At 44.8% G+C, this 18,034-nt stretch overlaps 2 protein-coding genes across 6 annotated transcripts; both read left to right on the forward strand.

Moving 5' to 3' along the window:
• Positions 1 to 857: 857 nt before the first annotated feature.
• On the forward strand, positions 858 to 8,972 carry tox4b (TOX high mobility group box family member 4 b). Of its 4 annotated transcripts, none has more exons than XM_031851535.1 (10): positions 858 to 987; positions 3,207 to 3,275; positions 4,121 to 4,171; positions 5,201 to 5,488; positions 5,564 to 5,824; positions 6,031 to 6,339; positions 6,502 to 6,582; positions 6,757 to 7,431; positions 7,530 to 7,687; positions 7,935 to 8,972. In XM_031851535.1, exons 1-10 carry the CDS (start codon positions 982 to 984, stop codon positions 7,990 to 7,992), a joined length of 1,956 nt encoding a protein of 651 aa, XP_031707395.1. In that variant the 5' UTR covers positions 858 to 981; the 3' UTR covers positions 7,993 to 8,972. The 4 variants fall into 4 exon arrangements, with proteins under 4 accessions (XP_031707395.1, XP_031707397.1, XP_031707393.1 ...); XM_031851533.1 differs by lacking the exon at positions 858 to 987 and adding an exon at positions 1,906 to 2,965; XM_031851537.1 differs by lacking the exon at positions 4,121 to 4,171.
• Positions 8,973 to 9,563: 591 nt separating this feature from the next.
• supt16h (SPT16 homolog, facilitates chromatin remodeling subunit) lies at positions 9,564 to 18,028 on the forward strand. 2 transcript variants are annotated; one of them, XM_031850598.1, is made up of 25 exons: positions 9,564 to 10,210; positions 11,242 to 11,334; positions 11,793 to 11,963; positions 12,128 to 12,280; positions 12,383 to 12,529; positions 12,709 to 12,860; positions 13,048 to 13,220; positions 13,487 to 13,577; positions 13,674 to 13,747; positions 13,867 to 13,979; positions 14,093 to 14,158; positions 14,564 to 14,665; positions 14,778 to 14,789; positions 15,081 to 15,196; positions 15,293 to 15,446; positions 15,527 to 15,654; positions 15,863 to 16,125; positions 16,216 to 16,334; positions 16,421 to 16,659; positions 16,753 to 16,828; positions 16,963 to 17,132; positions 17,223 to 17,352; positions 17,431 to 17,557; positions 17,687 to 17,764; positions 17,882 to 18,028. In XM_031850598.1, the coding sequence occupies exons 1-25, from the start codon at positions 10,145 to 10,147 to the stop codon at positions 18,004 to 18,006; spliced, it is 3,138 nt and encodes a 1,045-aa protein (XP_031706458.1). In that variant the 5' UTR covers positions 9,564 to 10,144; the 3' UTR covers positions 18,007 to 18,028. The 2 variants fall into 2 exon arrangements, with proteins under 2 accessions (XP_031706458.1, XP_031706459.1); XM_031850599.1 differs by lacking the exon at positions 14,778 to 14,789 and having other exon boundaries at positions 9,565 to 10,210.
• Positions 18,029 to 18,034: the final 6 nt, after the last annotated feature.

Consider the following 18,034-nt stretch of genomic DNA (forward strand, 5'->3'; position numbering starts at 1 on the left):
TGTGTGTGTGTGTGTGTGTGTGTGTGTGTGTGTGGGGTGGGGTGGGTAGGTAGGTAGGTAGGTAGGTACATGTGTTCATTTGACACATTATGGTGTTTCCCATTCCCTCTGATGAGAGTATTGGCTGCTTTGTGTAGTGTGAGCTTGTGCCCTGAAACTCTCCACCTCACCTAAACAAAACCTGCTGACATCCTTGCGTGTGTGTGTCTGAAAAAGTGTGTGTGCATGTGTGAGCTTGTTACTAAAGTAAGGAGCTGTAAACTAGAGGTGTTGCTTTTGTTCTTTTTCTTTTCTACAGTGTTATCGTGCAGGGATTATTTTATGTTCATAGTTTGTTTTTCCTAAACTTTTTTTGTTTTTTCTTGCTTGTACATAAAGACAAAAAAAGAATCCCACGTTTTATCTTTTTTTTAATTACATTAATATAAAAAAACAAGGAATCATAAAAAACTTTGCTTGAAAAAAAATAAAAAATACGGAAGAAATAAAGCAATTTTCAAAGAAAAGTGACGATCTGTGATTTCTTTTGTTTTATTGAACTGCAATGACAAAGTGTCTGTTTGTGTTGTCTGATATTGGTACTAAAATTTATCCGAATTTATTAACAAGATGCTAAGAGATTCATCGGGAGGAATTCTGATGCACAAATAATTTAAGTCATTTATTATTTATCAGAATATATATAAAAGAAAACATCCAAATTTTTTATATATTTTATCCAATACCTTTAATCTTGAATGTTAAAATTTTATATTTATAAATATATTATATAATGGTCATTGCAGTTGAATGAGAGATTCTAAATTAACTGCCGTTTATTCTGGAATAAATGATTTATTCTACGTGATGCCGTCACTTCCTGTCGTACGTACAATCAGGAAGCCGGTGCCCCTGTTGTGATATTTGAGGAAATCAATTCTGGGCGAAGTTCACTTGCAAAAAGTGGGATAACAAAACATAAATCAGATTTCGGGGGTGAGAATGGAGGTAAGAGTAGTTGGTATTAGAAACTTTTGACTTAATAAAAAAAGAATCACTTTTTGTCTTCATACGTGATGATCAATTCTAACACGATCTTTTGGTTTTCTTGTCGCGAGCGCATCAGCCCGGACATGTTTAATTTTTTATTTTATTTCATTCGTCATTTTATTGATTTAAGACTTTATAAATAATTTGTTCGGTGACATAATATTGTGTCGTCTGCTTGTTAAAGCTGCAATAATCAACTGTAGCAAAGTTAACTCATTTTGTCGGTTGGATTAAAATCGGTAAGAACAGAATGACAGGCGGCTTCCTGTCGTAGCTTTCAAAATAAAAGCCTGAATCATCAATGGGTTATGCGGTGACCAAAACATATTTGGGACACCCGTGTTTTTTTGGGGATCCCCATTACACTTCATGGGGTCCAATATCCACAGTCAAAAAATATGTCGCTCAAAAAAAAAATATATATATATATTTTTTTTTAAATTATATTATTTATTTATGTTTTTAAAGCAAACATCTATGATTTTGTATGTAAGCCTGTTAGATCAAGGTATAAAAAAGGTTGTGAGAAAGTTGTTGTATACTTAGACATTTTACAACCAAAAGATGAACTAATAATTTAAATTGAGACTCAAAACTCAAATCTATTAGAATTTTTGCAGAATACCGCAGCTTGTTAACATATTAAAGAACATCTGTGATAAACCCACTGATGATTTGTATTATTTCCTAACCTTTGAGTCGATGGAGAGTAGAGAAGTCTTGTATATATAAATAAAATCTAAGATAAAATAAGAGAATCCTTTATTTGTCCTGCAGTGGGGAAATGTACAGGATTACAGCAGAATAGTGGATAGTGCAAACAAGAGACAGAGTAAAAACAAGATCAAAACAAGTATTATAAATAAGTAATAAACAGTAAAGAATATTAACTAAGTAAAAAATCCACAATATCTAAAATATTAAAAAATAATATTATATATACAGACAGCTCTTATATCTCAAATACCGGTTGTAGTATATTTGTGTTTAATCAAATTAACCCAAATGAACAGACACAACCTTGTGTCATTTAGTGTTATTCCAGCGGGTACTTTGGGCACTTCCACAGTGCCTGGAGAAGAGAAAGAGGCTATTGTTAACGGTCAAAACAAATATTAAATCTGCTATGTGCACTGTAACAGAGAATAGTTCAAACAAATGCTCAATATCTCGTCTATTGAGTCCCCTAACGGGTTTATCCGACCACACATATTTCACTATAATTCTGTCTTGTGGGTATTGTAATGTATTTAATTGTATTGTTTTAAAATAAATAGTAAAATGGGTTGAATTAAAAAAACATAAAAACCAAGTTAGCAACCTATTTTTATTTTGAAATCATCATTCAACATCCGGCGTGATCCCTTTCCCCCGTTAATTCTCTCCACGATCCGCCGCTCTGGATCCATTGAGCAGCCTGGCCCGGGCCAACACTAAGCAGAGCCGATCCTGCTCTGCGTTCCTCTCTCCCTGTCAGACACCTTTGAAATGACCATTCTCTCGTGCCACAGACCATCTCGAGCGGCTTTAAAACAGTCTGTCTGTTAAATGTAACGCCACGTCAGCCGTGCCCGCGAGCTGCGTCCGTAGGTTGAATTGTCACGTTTGGGGACCGACGGACAAAAGAATCTTGAAGTGAGGAGTGCTGCAGCCTTGCGTCAAAGCCAGCTAAAGCTAAACCGTGGTAGGACAGATCAGCACGACAGACGGGCAACAGCCACGTTACCCGTCGGCAGCTAACGTAGCCAGACAGACAGGCTATTTTTGGCCCGGTTGCTGTAAGACGGGGGCCTCATAAGCTATAACATATGAGGCCCAGTTGAAAAAGATGGACCTGAATTTTTATTCGGATTTAACGGACGGTACCGGGCAGCACGACGGTGACCCGGAGTTCCTGGATCCGCAGTCCTTCAATGGGTTTGACACTGACACCAAGGTGACTCTATCTTTATGAATGGGTCCACACGTCATTCACACAAAGAAACGGACACAATGTTCTATATTCTAACTAACTAATGGGTGTCGTGAACGCACCTCAAGTGTTCTTTTCTTGATTGGTTATAACACATCCTTGTGTGTTTTAGTGTCCAAAAAAGAGGATGGAGTCTGGTTTTGGAGAATCCTTTGACATCAATAATCTTGATTTTATTCTTGACTTGTGTATCGTAATGTTTCAGTTCCCTGGAGGCAGTGACAACTACCTGACGATCTCTGGGTCCGGCCATCCCTTCCTCTCCTCCTCAGAGGTAGGCGTCCTTCACATCTGGATTTATAGGGCCCTGGATGTCTCTCTGACGGGCTTTTGTTTATTACCATGGAGCCACACAGCTGTGGACACATGTTTCGGGTTAAAATCAAGCAGAATCACACCCATTCATTACCGTACATAAGAGTCACAGAGCTAAAGCTGCTTTTCATGTCATAGCAGAGTAATAGAGTTTCAGCCTCGTAAATGTGGCTCTTGTTTCAGCCTCTGGTTCCCAACCTTTGTGACGCCTTATACAGTAAATCTATATCTACATGTGTCGATGAGTTGTGACCGTTTCAACCAAAAGATTGATTCTTACTTTTTAGATTTTATTTGATTCATTTATAGAGGCCTGAAGGGGTCAAACTGTCCTGTAATTCACAAGAAAAACAGCCCAAATGTGTCAAAAAAAGTCTGCTTTTTGGAGGATCCAGACCCCCATGATGGATTTAATTAACTATAAATGGGTTGCGATGTGAAATGAGTCAGGATGTGAAGTCGTAGCTTGCTCAATTTGTACAATTTAAAACCAAAATGATCTCTATTAGCTAGAGGATCTTCAGGGTTTAAAAAGATCACAAGTTGTTTACGTTTTAGGAAAAATAGACGCTTAGCTCTGTGACTTGCATGTAGTCAACCACACCACAACCAAGCCTAACCTCAACGATCTCTAACTTAATCAACAAATTATATTTCGTAGCATTTCAACCATGTTAATAATAGATTTTTATCTTGTGCGAGTCCTACACAACAAGGCTACGAATGACTTAACGTCAGCGCCGTGAGTAACGTAAACAAACATTTGTAATCAACGTGCATCACTGACATACTCGCATCTTTTAGTGTTCCACTAAACCCATTGACCTCTTCAACCTCGCGGGATCTGCCGGTGGAGTATGAATCATTTATAAATACTTTATATTTCACTACCCCCTTCCTGCTTAAATCCAGACCTTTTTTTGCTTTCTTTTTAAAACAATGCTGTCATTTAGGAAACAAGCTTTTAATAAGAGGCTATTTTATCATCAGAATAGATAGAAATGTTACAAAAAGAGGGATGAAAGTATACAAATAAGTTCAACAAATAACAGTTCAACCAGGTTAGAGAGCATTTTCCAGGCATGGCATACATACTCTTAACACCTGTAATATTTCAATCATCAGCATTTCTCACTCTCGGCTGGTCACCTGACAGCACACTTATTTTTATTATTGCATGACCAACTTGCCTTCTTCTAGCTTCACTGTGATCCTGGATGACTGGTGTCACCGAGCTGCTTCTCTACTGCCTGAACTAACTCGGGGGTTTTCCTATCCAGCTATAAGAGTTCCCATGATGCAACATCATCAACATGTAACAATACTTCATAAGACACGAGATGAAACGGGGATGATTCGTTTGATAACCAGATATTAAAAAGTAAGGCTAAAAGCAATAACTATGGCCATTTCTAAACCCTTTTATCTTTGTTATAATTATTAACAAGTAAGTAAAGAGCCAGCTGATGTGATTCTTTATTACTTCTCACTTTATTGTACAGTCAGTATGTTTGTCCTTCTCAGGATCCTGTAGGAATATAACGAAATCTACTTTAGTTAAAAGAGAGCCAGCTAACCCACTAATCTCTCTTTGTGCCGCCCTTTGTCCTCCGCTGAATCAAACACTTTCTGACACATACACAGTATTTTGGAGATGTGTCAGTATTCAAGTATGTCTTTAAATTAACTTTCGTCCAAACTCTGTTTGCAGTAATGACTGACTTTCTTCTCCCAACTTTCTCGTGTGGCTCTTTCTTTCCATGTTGTTGTTTCCTCCTCTCCACCACAGTTTCTCACAAACTTGTTTTCTCTTCCCTCCACTCTTCTTCTTCTTCTTCTTCTTCTTCTTCTTCTTCTTCTTCTTCTTCTTCTTTTCCGCTCCAGACGTTCCACACTCCCAGCCTCGGCGATGAGGAGTTCGAGATCCCCCCCATCTCGCTGGATCCAGACTCGGCGCTCACCGTGTCGGACGTGGTGTCCCATTTCGGGGGGCTGTCGGACACGGGTACCTCCGACAGCGTTGTGGTGCCCGGGAATGCCGTGGTGGAAGGGGACGACCCCTCGTTCGCCTCCACCTTCGTCAACGCCCCCTCGCAGGGACTGGAGCACCTGAGCCTGGGAGTCATCAGCCAGTCGGGAGGCAGCGCTCTGCTGGGCTCGTCGCTGGGCATGGTGAGCAGACGTCTGAGCTGTTACCTCGGTGCCAAACACCAGGCGAACTCGCTCACGTTTCATTCCCGTCCCCAGGATCTCGGCCACCCCATCGGTTCTCAGTTTAGCAGCTCGTCCCCGGTGACCATCGATGTTCCGCTGGGCGACATGAGCCAGGGCCTGCTGGGGTCCAGCCAGCTGACCACCATCGACCAGTCCGAGCTCAGTGCTCAGCTGGGGCTCGGCCTGGGTGGCGGGAACATGCTGCAGGGGCCCCAGTCGCCCGACAACCCTCTGTCGGCCACGGCGTCACCCACCAGCTCGCTCCAGGACGACGACATGGACGACTTCAGAAGGGTGAGTTTTAAAACATCAACGTTCTTACACCACGACACAGTCCTAATGAACCCAAAAGAGTTATTATTCTAAGTTTATATTTGATAAAAACGGCACAGTTTAAGCAATTTGGTGTTTCTTGTCCCGTAAGCAGTTTTTAAAAAAGAGAACCATTTTGAAATGTTTTCCTGACTCTAACATGCTCCGTCCCCGTCCCCTCCCATCAGAGCGTCCTGGTGGAGTCTCCGGTCTCTCTGGCCGTCTCCCCCGGAGTCATCTCCCTCGACCCCTCCCTGTCTGCTCCCCCGCTCTCCTTCCCCACCACCAGCATCTCGCCAGCCGCCGGGCGGAAAGGAGCGAAGAGGTGGAAGACTAAGAAAGACCCCAACGAGCCCCAGAAACCCGTGTCGGCCTACGCCTTGTTCTTCAGGGACACGCAGGCGGCCATTAAGGGACAAAACCCCAACGCCACGTTTGGAGAGGTGTCGAAGATCGTGGCCTCCATGTGGGACAGCCTGGGGGAGGAGCAGAAACAGGTGAGAGGAAACCCTCGACACTTTAGCAATGTGCATTTCATAGTCCATTCATTGATTGGATAGATTGAGCTCAGCTTGAAGGAAATGTCTTTCAAAGTATCTTCTCGTAGGCTCAATAACGTCCTAATGTCAGTGCGTGATGTATAATATTTTTTTTTGCAGGTTTACAAGAGAAAAAACGAAGCGGCTAAGAGGGATTACTTGAAGGCGCTGGCGGAGTACAGAGCTGGCCAGAGTTCTCAGGTGAGCTGCTGTGACACACTCTGCATGCTGTATTGCGGTTTTTGTGGCGTTTCCTGTTTTAAAATATAAGCAAAATACATGCATGTACAGAATGCATTAAAACTCACTCTGAGCATCTTCTACATCTACATGATGAATGTTGTACGTCTTTGTGTCCAACCGTCCTCTCTGTAGGCCCCCATCGAAGTCATGGACACCTCCCCGTCGCCTCCGTCGCCCCCACCGTCGGCCCTGGGTCCCGCCGTCATGGCCGCCCACGCCTCCACCCTCGCCGCCCGCTCCACCAGGTCGCAGCATTACAACCCCGAGGAGAACACCATCACCAACATCTGCACCTCCAACATCATCCTGGACCTGCCGCAGGTCACGACGCGCTCCCGCACCGGCGCCACCAAACCCCAACCGCCGCCGCCTCCCGCCCCCGCCCCCGCCCCGCCGAACCCGCCCACCGTCGCCAAGATCATCATCAAGCAGATGCAGCTGCCCTCCGGCGGCGTGACGGTCACGGCGACGGCCGCTGCCTCCTCGCCGCGCCAGCCGCCACCGCTGCAGCAGATGCAGAGCACCTCTCTGCCGCCTCGGCTGCAGCAGATGGTGCACGCCCAGGCCCCGCCCCCTCTGCAGGCCAAGCCGCGAGGCGGAGGCGCGGTCGTCGCCACCACAGCTCCGCCCCCGCTGCAGATCAAGGTCATCCAGTCGTCGCGGCAGGTGGATCCGAGAGCGGCGATGAGCGTGACGTCGGCCGGCGGGGCGCCCACATCGGTGTCCCCCGCGGGTCTGACGGTGGAGGTGGGACAGTCGGCCGACCTGGTGACGGGAGGAGAAGAAGTGGTGGAGGCAGAGGAAGGGGTGAGCTCAGCAACGCAGGCCTGAGCTGCACATTTGGACGGTTTGATGAACACCTTTTTAAATGTAAATCTGTCTTTGGGCTTGTTTTTGTCTCCCAGATGGAGGTTGAGGTGAACGTCGCCCCCGTCCCGAGTGTGAATACTCCCGCTGCCAGCCGTAACATCTGTGTGCGAGCCGGCTGCACGAGGCCCGCTGTGGAGTGCCAAGACTGGGACAAGGAGTACTGTAGCAATGAGTGTGTCGCCACACACTGCAGGTGTGTTCACCAGCAGCATGCAAAATAGTTTTCTGTTATCAGTCAGTGTGTCGATAGAGTAGTGAAGTCCTGTCTGTTCAGCTGTGATGGACTAAGAAGCTTTAAAGGGCTGTAAAAGAAAACAATAAATAAACCAACTAATAGTTTAACTCGCACACGTAGTTCCACACTAACTGATAATCAAAACTAATTTGTCAGAAATTGACTTTAAGTGTCGTGAAAATAATCTTTTTTTTCTGCTCCACAGAGATGTGTTCATGGCCTGGTGCGCCATCCGAGGGCAGAACTTCACCACCGTCACATAGGGGACGAGGACAGAGGAGAGTAACAAGGGGACGAGGACAGAGGAGAGTAACAAGGTGACATGAACAGAGGAGGGAAGGAGCTACCAGGCTCGGGTGTCGGCACATAAAGGCTCCGTTTTGTCGACGAGGCGGTCGCAGGAAAAGTAATTGAAAATCACTAAAATCGACACAAAGGACTCTCCAGCAGCAAGAAAAACTCTGAATTATTTGGAAGTACCGCAGCGGGAATGACTGCTCACAGAGAGGACAGATGGATGAATAATAAGACTGAAGAAAAAGGAGAAGAAGAAACTTCCAAGTGATCATCTATTGTGAATCTGAAATATGGGCGTGATAAAGAAAAAGAACATTTTGTTATGGACTTATGGTGTTTTTAATTGTTTTGTGCAGGAAGGGGAATCATGGGAGTTAATTTTATTCATTTAAAACACTTCACATGTGTTCGCTCTTCCCTTTACTGTCACACTGGGGCTCGAGTCATCTATGAAGCGTTTAATTGTTCTCTTCATTAATGTGATCGGGTGCTTCTTTTAAAGATGTAACATACACACGAGCGACTACTGGGCAAAGCACAAACAATCCTAAAGGTATTTTGGAGTCGTACAAAAAGGTAAAATGTTTGTGAGATGACGGGGGAAATTAATCTGCCGCAAGCCAAATGCAGTTCGTCACCTTTCTAAAGCACTTTAAACTACCACCGTGCAAACAATTTTAACTCACACTTTGAAAACAGGTGCTAAGGTTCAGTCGAAAGATGACTCGTGTTCTCCTCTCCTGCTGTAACACCCCGCAACATAAGAGCTTTTTAAATGTGTGGTGAAAGTATCGGAATGAAATGAAACGCACACCAGCTCTGACAACACTACTGTACGGGGAAATATGAAAAGCTTTACTTTTTAACACAACTGTTTAATTTAAAGAACTTTGCTTTCAGGTCTGTTGCAGAATAAAGGAAGGGAATGGTTGCTTCCAAAAAAAAAGATGAAATAATGCAGGGAACTGGTCTGGTTTGTTGTAGATATCCTGGAAATGTTTTTAATGGTGAAATAAAATATTTTATGTTTTAATATACATTTGGTGATGCACATTTTGGCCTCGGGATTATAGCTGGAGGGGCATTTATTTGAGTTATAGTACAGGGGATACAGGAACAAAAAATACACACGCATATATATTTATATTTATTTTGTTATGATATAACTTGCATGGAAGAAGTTCTGTTTTACCACTGAATATTAGAAAAAAACCTACTTTGTAGTACTTTAAAAAAAAAATCTGTAATTAATATGGGAAAATAATAAATAATAGTACGAAAAATAATATAAAATGTTCATAAAAACCTTTAATTTATTCCCCAAAAGCCAGAAAATAGTTGTAGCCCACGTGTGATTTGAACGCTGCAGTTTCTATCGCGAGATTGACGCCAGTGGAAGCGTTTGATGACGATGGCGGGAAAACCCACCATGGCGGGAAAAAGCAGCGTGGTCAAGACGAGGCAGAGGGCGCTGCTGCGCTGCAAATAATATTTGAATGCGCCACAAAACCATCACATTAAATCACAAAGTAACAAAAACAGGAGGACAGGAACTCGCAAAGAATTTAGACTTTTGTTCATCGTCTCTTTTTCACGTTATTTTATCACATCAGCAGCTTCTTTTAGGCGCCATGATGGTTTGAAATATCGTTTTGTAATTGTAAAAAGCTGATATGTGGAGACTCGGAGGGGGAGGGAGAGGCAAAGGAAGCACTAGGAGAAAGGAAAGGAGGAGGGACCGAGGACTTAATTATAACAGATTGGTGTGTGCGTGGTTGTGCGTGTGGCGTAAAGCCAAATTACATTATATTTTAATAATTTATCGTATTTTTAACCGAGTGATCGCTCATAAGTTTTTTTTTTTGCGTGGCTTTTTTTTTTTTTTTTTTTTACATGACCTCTTTCCTCAGTGGAAAAAGGCCTCTGTGGTGAAAATATAAAGGAAGTAGGACTAGTAGTGGTGCGTGGATCTCGACAGGCGTGGAAAGAAAGTGCGTTATCGTTAGTTGACACTGATCATCATCATCCTCATCATCCTCATCCTCATCCTCATCATCCTCATCCGGCCCTGCTTGAGAAGCGAAGCCGGGAGCTGGAGTTTGCACCAGAGGACTCACCATGGCGGTAAACCTGGATAAGGAAGCGTACTACCGCCGGATCAAGAGACTGTACAGCAACTGGAAGGTAACAAAACGGACGATTTGAAGCTCGTGTCGTCTGCTGTGGTTAACTTGCACGTGGAGAAAGTGGGCTGTTGGGAGACAACGTTACCAACGGCTAAGTTAGCCGCGTTTTTTTCTCCTTAGCGAGTTAACTGTTGTGCCGTTTCTTTGCCCACAACCAGGCCTCAGTCTGCACATTGTGTACCTGCTTTATTTGCACTTTAAAAACAACATTTTTCAACTATACGTGTTTTAGAAGACGTCCCACCAAGTATATTGTATCACAACATGCTATAACCGCTAGCTAACTCATGTTAGCACACTTTATCCCAATTCACCACGTTAGCTAGTAAGTTTGCTAACCGAGCTAACTTACATAGCCGAGCAGCTAAACTGTGTAGCGAGTTAAAATGACCAATACATGACAAATACAACGTGTTAAAGTGAGCACTGCAACATAACACACATGCATATACAGGTAAGCTTGACATTTGGCTGCCTAAGCCGTTGGCCATTATGTTAATGTCAGTTAGGGTTTGTAACGTTCGCTACATGCTAATGTTAGCTGTGGCTAATTAGCATGAATAACGTCCCAGTAACGTGCAGGATGCCTGCATCTTCTGGAAATCCCTTTTCTCTAAATGAGTACCTGTGTCTCATTACATAAACGCAACGGTATAGCTCATTTTTTTAAGGCATTAAACTCATTGTTACTTAGAAGTTTTAACTTGGAAGTTTTTGCTTAGCTTTCTACTTGGTTATTACAGCCCAATTACGCAAATAGGTCCATTAAGGAACACTTTGTTAGCATTATAAGTCATTTAAAGACTTAAAAACAGCTTTATGAGACTTGCAGCCCCCCCAGTGTGGTGCCAGGTGTCTTTATCATGGAGTCATGTTGGACTGATGCATTATTATTATTCATGCAACAACTGAAACCAGCACTCTTTGTCTACCAGCGATACTATAATAGTAGGAGCACCTCCAGTATGGTTTTCCTTTTCATGCATAACACTAGATGTGTGCTTGTATCTTTCTTTTTTGGTTTCCCAGAAAGGAGAAGATGAGTTTGGCAAAGTTGATGCCATTGTGGTGTCTGTCGGCGTGGACGAGGAAATTGTGTACGCCAAATCCACGGCCATACAGGTAAGAGCACACTCCAGCATTACAGGGTCACCTTTAAGATGCTGATGCGTTCATGTGCAGCAATTAATTAAGAAAATAATCAACATTGCTTTATTATTCTTGTATGTAAACAAAGTCTTTCTTGAGCAGCAGTACAAGAAGTTCCAAAATCTTTAAAATACATTCGCAGCTAAACAATTAGCTTTAATTTATTCACCTATTCTTATTATGAAACTCCGTACGGCATCGCTAACGTTAGCTGCAGCGGACAAGGATGGACGGCTGCTTGACAAACAGTCAAAAACTGTCCAAATGTTTGGATAAATTGCTGCTATCACCCCTCTTACATGTGAGGGTTTTATTGCATTTGTCACGACAGTTCTCAGCATTTTACACGTGCGTTTTAAGGGGTTTCACGGATGGATAACTCTATGAATCTGGTTCGTATACATGTTTTAGTTCTTCTTTTTTCCCCTCAGACATGGCTGTTTGGCTACGAGTTGACGGATACCATCATGGTCTTTTGCGACACCAAAATCATCTTCCTTGCCAGCAAGAAGAAGGTGGATTTCCTCAAACAGGTGGCCATAACTAAAGGCAACGAGAACGCCAACGGCGTCCCGCCCATCACCCTGCTCACCAGAGAAAAGGTAACCTGTGTAAAGACACGGAGGTAATGGCCTGAATACACACTCCCTTTTTTGTACACTTATCTGTGCATGATTTGAGGGTGTGATTTTTGGGAGGCAGGCGTGGTGAGCAGATTTTCTGTGTGTACGTAAATCAGATTCTTAACTGCCGTTTGGTGTCTCAGAATGAAAGCAACAAGGCCAACTTCGACAAGATGATCGAGGCGATCAGAGGCAGCAAAGACGGCAAGACGGTGGGGATCTTCAGCAAAGATAAGTTCCCTGGAGATTACATGAAGAGCTGGAACGACACCATCACTGCTGAGGGGCTGGAGAAGGTAAAACATGATCCAAAAAGTTTAATATTTTATATATAACTGTCTTGTATTCTCTAGTTTAGTCACACCTTTCCCTTTTTCACGTTGCTTCCCGACCTGCAGGTGGACATCAGCGCTGTGGTCGCGTACACGATGGCGGTGAAGGAAGACGGAGAGCTGGCGCTGATGAAGAAGGCAGCGGCCATCACCAGCGAGGTTTACTCCAAGTTCTTCAAGGAGCGCGTCATGGAGATCGTCGACGCAGATGAGGTGAGGAGAAGGAACAGTGGAGTCATGTTGGACTGATGATTATTGATTTAAGTTTACTGGACTAATGCTGGCAGTGTGTACTGGAATTGTAGCTGTTGAAAAACGTCTATCACCCTCATAGTTTTTAATTCCATGTCGGAGTAATTAGGAATTGTTTTGTTTCGCCCTCCCCCCAACAGAAAGTGCGCCACAGTAAACTGGCGGAGTCGGTGGAGAAGGCCATCGAGGAGAAGAAGTACCTGGGCGGTGCGGATCCTTCCACGGTGGAGATGTGTTACCCTCCCATCATCCAGAGCGGAGGCAACTACAGCCTCAAGTTCAGCGTCGTCAGGTAGCTCCCCTCACCGGAGCAGAGGCACGGTGATACGTTTTTTAAAGTTGTTGGTAATTGTAACTTAGCTTAGCATAAAGACTGGATGCGTGAAAACGGAAGGAGAATAAAAGGCAAAACAACCTGAGACGATCGTACATTTTGACCCTGACCATCACTTTAACGGACACCGTCTTTTCTGCTCCAGTGACAAGAACCACATGCACTTCGGTGCCATCACGTGCGCCATGGGGATCCGCTACAAGTCGTACTGCTCCAACCTGGTGCGCACCCTTATGGTGGACCCGCCTCAGGAGATGCAGGACAACTACAACTTCCTGCTGCAGGTGGAAGAGGAGCTGCTCAAGCATCTCAAACACGGTGGGTTCAGGGGCATGCTGGGAGCGTGGGAAATATTTTAAACTACTATGAATCTGCTGAAAATTACGTCGCAAGGACATGAAATCAAAATGTACAAAACTCAAAGATGGGCATAACATTTGAACATTTTAGAGGCTTTTTTGGCTTTAAAAATGACTAAAATACAGTATTTGAAAAAACTACCTAAGTAGGTAGTTATTACAAGCAGAAAGGCAACTGTGGTAAATACAGGGTTAAGTATATTTGTGTGTTTTTCTTCTTTGCAGGAGTAAAAATCAGCGACGCCTACAACGCTGTTCAGGACTACGTGAAGAAGGAGAAGTCGGACCTCGTAGCAAAGCTGACCAAAAACCTCGGGTAGATGCTCACATTTTACATCCTTTTCTCCTCCGTGTTCTCGCACACGTTCACACACTCGTCTCACATCTTGTGTTGTTTTCTTGTTCTTTGTAGCTTTGCAATGGGAATCGAGTTCAGAGAAGGCTCCTTGGTTCTGAACGCTAAAAACCAGTACAAACTTAAAAGAGGTGAGAAGTCGGCACATTCGGAGGCAAATGTCTGTCGTTGTCGATGTTGAGTGAATGCGTTTCACGAACGTCTCTCTACATTACGTAATTGTTAAGCAGCTTGTGTGCGTGTCCTCCAGGCATGGTGCTGAGCATCAGTTTGGGTTTCGCCGAACTCGTCAATAAAGACGGCAAGAAGGACGAGCAGAGGAAGTACGCCTTGTTTATCGGGGACACGATACAGATCAATGAGGTACGCTTTCCCTTGATATGAGCGACACTGTAGAAACACTGTGACCTCAACATTATAAACAAGTACAAGTCACAGCAACTTATTCATCACAACCTGAAATGTTTCTGCAACAGGAAGAGGCGGCCACCATACTCACACCAGTCAAGAAGAAGATCAAGAATGTGGGGATCTTCTTGAAGGTACGCGGTTTTGCATCTTTTAACTTTTTGTCGCTAATTGCACGAACAAAAGGAAAAGGAAAGGACAAGTTGAAGCTGAACAGTTCGTGTATGTATTGGATGTATTTCTAAAGCTGTTTAAAAAGATGCTTTGTCTCCTCCAAACTGTATTATGTAGTAATGTACAAGCGCCACACGATGGCAGTAGCTACATTTGAAGCAGCGTATGTGAGCCGTTCAGTCACTGAATTTCCCACAACACTGGTCCTGCTAATGTTTCACAATAAAAGCCTTGTTCGGAAATGAAAGGATACTTTGGGGCTTTTACTTTGAAACATGCAGGTTGAATTTGTATCAACAGCGTAATGCAGTAAACATGATTTAATCACGATCATCGCAGCTCATTACATGGTTCTTTCTCCTCAGAATGATGATGAGGAGGATGATGATGACGAGGACGGGGACGATGCCGAGGAGCTGCTGGGGAAGGGGGCTCGTAGCGCCGCCCTGCTGGCCGACAGAACCAGAGTGAGTGAGGGTGCCTTTGTGTGGTCGGATACGTGACCGGTGATCAGTGTTTATGTGGCGCCTTGACGGAGTGTCAGTAACTAAGAGTGTGACTGTTTTTGTGCTCTACCAGCTACTCGGGAAGGTAAGTATTCAATGCTTTTCTTCTAAAGTCTCATCGGCTGAAGTGCTTTAGTTGTGAGAATCCACTTACTGATCGGGAGAACGTTGTCGTCCTTTTTTTTTTATTTGAGTGAGTGTTTTTTCATTTTTTGTGTGCGTTTTTGATTTCTCTGACCATCCAAAGCCGTGTAACACATGTCCGTATTCTGCATGTGTTATTTATTTATTTTCCCATCCGTTTTGTATAAAAAGAACCCTGTACTCTGGTGTTTTCTGCGTGCGATCACTCAGTTGCATCTCTTGTCAAACTCAGAATGAGATGACGGCGGAGGAGAAGAGGCGGGCTCACCAGAAGGAGTTGGCGAATCATTTGAACGAGGAAGCCAAGCGTCGTCTGACGGAGCGGCAAGGAGAGGAGCAGATCCTGAAGTGAGTGTGAATACTTAATAATGTCCTGATGATGCGGAGGGCCTCGCCACAGATTCATTTTGTGTTAATTGAGTGAGTTCCTCTTTTCCTCTCCAGGGCCAGAAAATCCAACGTGTCCTATAAGAACGTGTCTCAGATGCCCAGAGAAAAGGACATCCGAGAAATGAAGATCTTCATCGACAAGAAGTACGAGACCGTCGTCATGCCTGTCTTTGGTATCGCCACGCCGTTCCACATCGCCACCATCAAGGTACGCCGACGGCCCCGTCACCTCTGTTTATTCCCAGATTGTCTTTTCATATTGACTAATGTTTTTTAAAATTATTTTAGAACATCAGTATGTCTGTAGAAGGAGACTACACCTACCTGAGGATCAACTTCTACGTCCCCGGCAGCTCTCTGGGGCGACAGGAGGGAAACATCTTCCCCAACCCCGACGCCACGTTTGTTAAAGAAATGTGAGTCTGAACTATTTGCAAAAGAGAAGATTAGTTGTATTTGGTTAAAATGGCATTTTATTGATTGATGGCACGGGACTGAAACTCGTATCACTGTCTGGTTTGATTGTTGATGAAGGTCTTAAATTACCTTGAAGTATGTTTGTGTCCTGGTCGCCTCCTATCCGTCCTCCTCACTTACTCTCGATCGGAACCGTTCTCCCCTCAGCACGTACCGAGCGTCCAACCTCAAAGCTCCCGGCGACCCGTCGGTGCCCTCCACCAACCTGCAGAACGCCTTCCGCATCATCAAGGAGGTGCAGAAGCGCTACAAGACGCGGGAGGCCGAGGAGAAGGAGAAGGAGGGCATCGTCAAGCAGGACTCGCTGGTCATCAACCTCAACCGCAGCAACCCCAAACTCAAAGACCTCTACATCCGACCCAACATCGCGCAGAAGAGGATGCAGGGCTCGCTGGAGGCGCACACCAACGGTGGGAGAAAGGCTCTTATCGGGCTGAACAGGAGGGACACTTAAACCTCCTTTTTTATTACTGAACACTCCCTCTCTTCTTCACGCACAGGTTTCCGTTTCACGTCGGTCCGCGGCGATAAAGTGGACATTCTTTACAACAACATCAAACACGCCATCTTCCAGCCGTGCGACGGGGAGATGATCATTGTACTCCACTTCCACCTCAAGGTAGCGTTATTGGTTCAACACTTGAGATGTTTTCGATACCACACACGCAGATGTTCGAGTACAACTTTAAAGTTTCCGTTTTCCAGAACGCCATCATGTTCGGGAAGCGGCGCCACACGGACGTCCAGTTCTACACCGAGGTCGGGGAGATCACCACGGACTTGGGCAAACACCAACACATGCACGACCGGGACGACCTGTACGCCGAGCAGATGGAGCGCGAGATGAGGCACAAGCTCAAGTCGGCCTTCAAGAACTTCATCGAGAAGGTGGAGACGCTGACTAAAGAGCAGCTGGAGTTCGAGGTTCCCTTCAGAGACCTCGGGTGAGTAAAGCGCCGCACCGTGAACACGAGAGGAGCCGGGACGGGGAAAGAGGTGCGCTCAATAAGCGGCTGGTCTGATTGTTCTGGTTCTAGGTTCCAGGGCGCCCCCTACAGGAGCACCTGTCTGCTACAACCCACGTCCGGTTCCCTCGTCAACACCACTGAATGGGTGAGTGAGCACACTTAACACCTCCTACCCACTGACTTAAAAAACCCCATTTAAAATAAAACATGTATCTTAATATTCAGTATTAATGCGGTTATCCCAATTTATTTTGCCCTCTTTGTTGGTTTTAACTCCAGCCCCCGTTCGTGGTGACTCTGGACGAGGTGGAGCTGGTCCACTTTGAGCGCGTGCAGTTCCACCTGAAGAACTTCGACGTGGTCATCGTCTACAAGGACTACAACAAGAAGGTCACCATGATCAACGCTGTGCCCGTCAACTCCCTCGACCCCATCAAGGAGTGGCTCAAGTGTGTTTTTTTATTTATTTGTCAACTGCTTCTTTACGAACACAGGCTCTCCGGTCTCTGTGTGTTAAATTGCTCTCGTCTCTTTCTCAGCTCGTGTGACATCAAGTACACGGAGGGAGTCCAGTCCCTGAACTGGACCAAGATCATGAAGACCATCGTCGATGATCCCGAGGGCTTCTTCGAGCAGGGAGGCTGGTCTTTCCTGGACCCAGAGGGCGAGGTAGTGGACCAGAAACACTTCAAACAAACACGTTTGTGTGACTACGTCCCTCTGACTCTATTTTTGTTTTGCTCTCAGGGAAGTGGCGCCGAGGAAGATTCAGAGTCGGAAATGGAGGATGAAACTTTCAACCCGTCTGCAGACGAAGAAACGCAGGAGGAGGAGGACAGTGACGAGGACTACGACTCTGAGACGGAGGACTCTAGTAAGATTTATTATTTCGAACTGTTTGATTTACTACAGTAAATGGAGCTAATTCTCTTTGACACAATGTAGAGAAGTGAATCCAAGAGCACAATAGTCGCATCAGTTCCTTTTACTTTTGTTTTTATAGATTTCAGCGGCGAGTCGGAGGGCAGCGAGGAGGAGAGCGGCAAAGACTGGGACGAGCTGGAGGAAGAAGCCAGGAAAGGTTTGTGAAATCCTCTACCAATAATCCATGCCTGGACATGTTGTAGTTAACGTGATTTTATGTGTGAAGTGAGTGACAAAGCTATCGGAACAGAGAGATGATTTATGTTGTTTTTAGCTGACAGAGAGAGCCAGTACGTGGAGGAGGACACCACCACCGCCGCCAACACCAACAACAAGAAGAGAAAGGTCCGGCCATCGGCCCACACCAGCGCGCCCAACAAGAAGAAGCGACGGTCCTAAAATATTTCTCTCACACACACACACACAC

The sequence above is a fragment of the Anarrhichthys ocellatus genome, unplaced genomic scaffold (genome assembly GCF_004355925.1).
Source record: "Anarrhichthys ocellatus isolate YVR2014 unplaced genomic scaffold, GSC_Weel_1.0 scaffold11, whole genome shotgun sequence".
NCBI lineage: Eukaryota > Metazoa > Chordata > Actinopteri > Perciformes > Anarhichadidae > Anarrhichthys > Anarrhichthys ocellatus.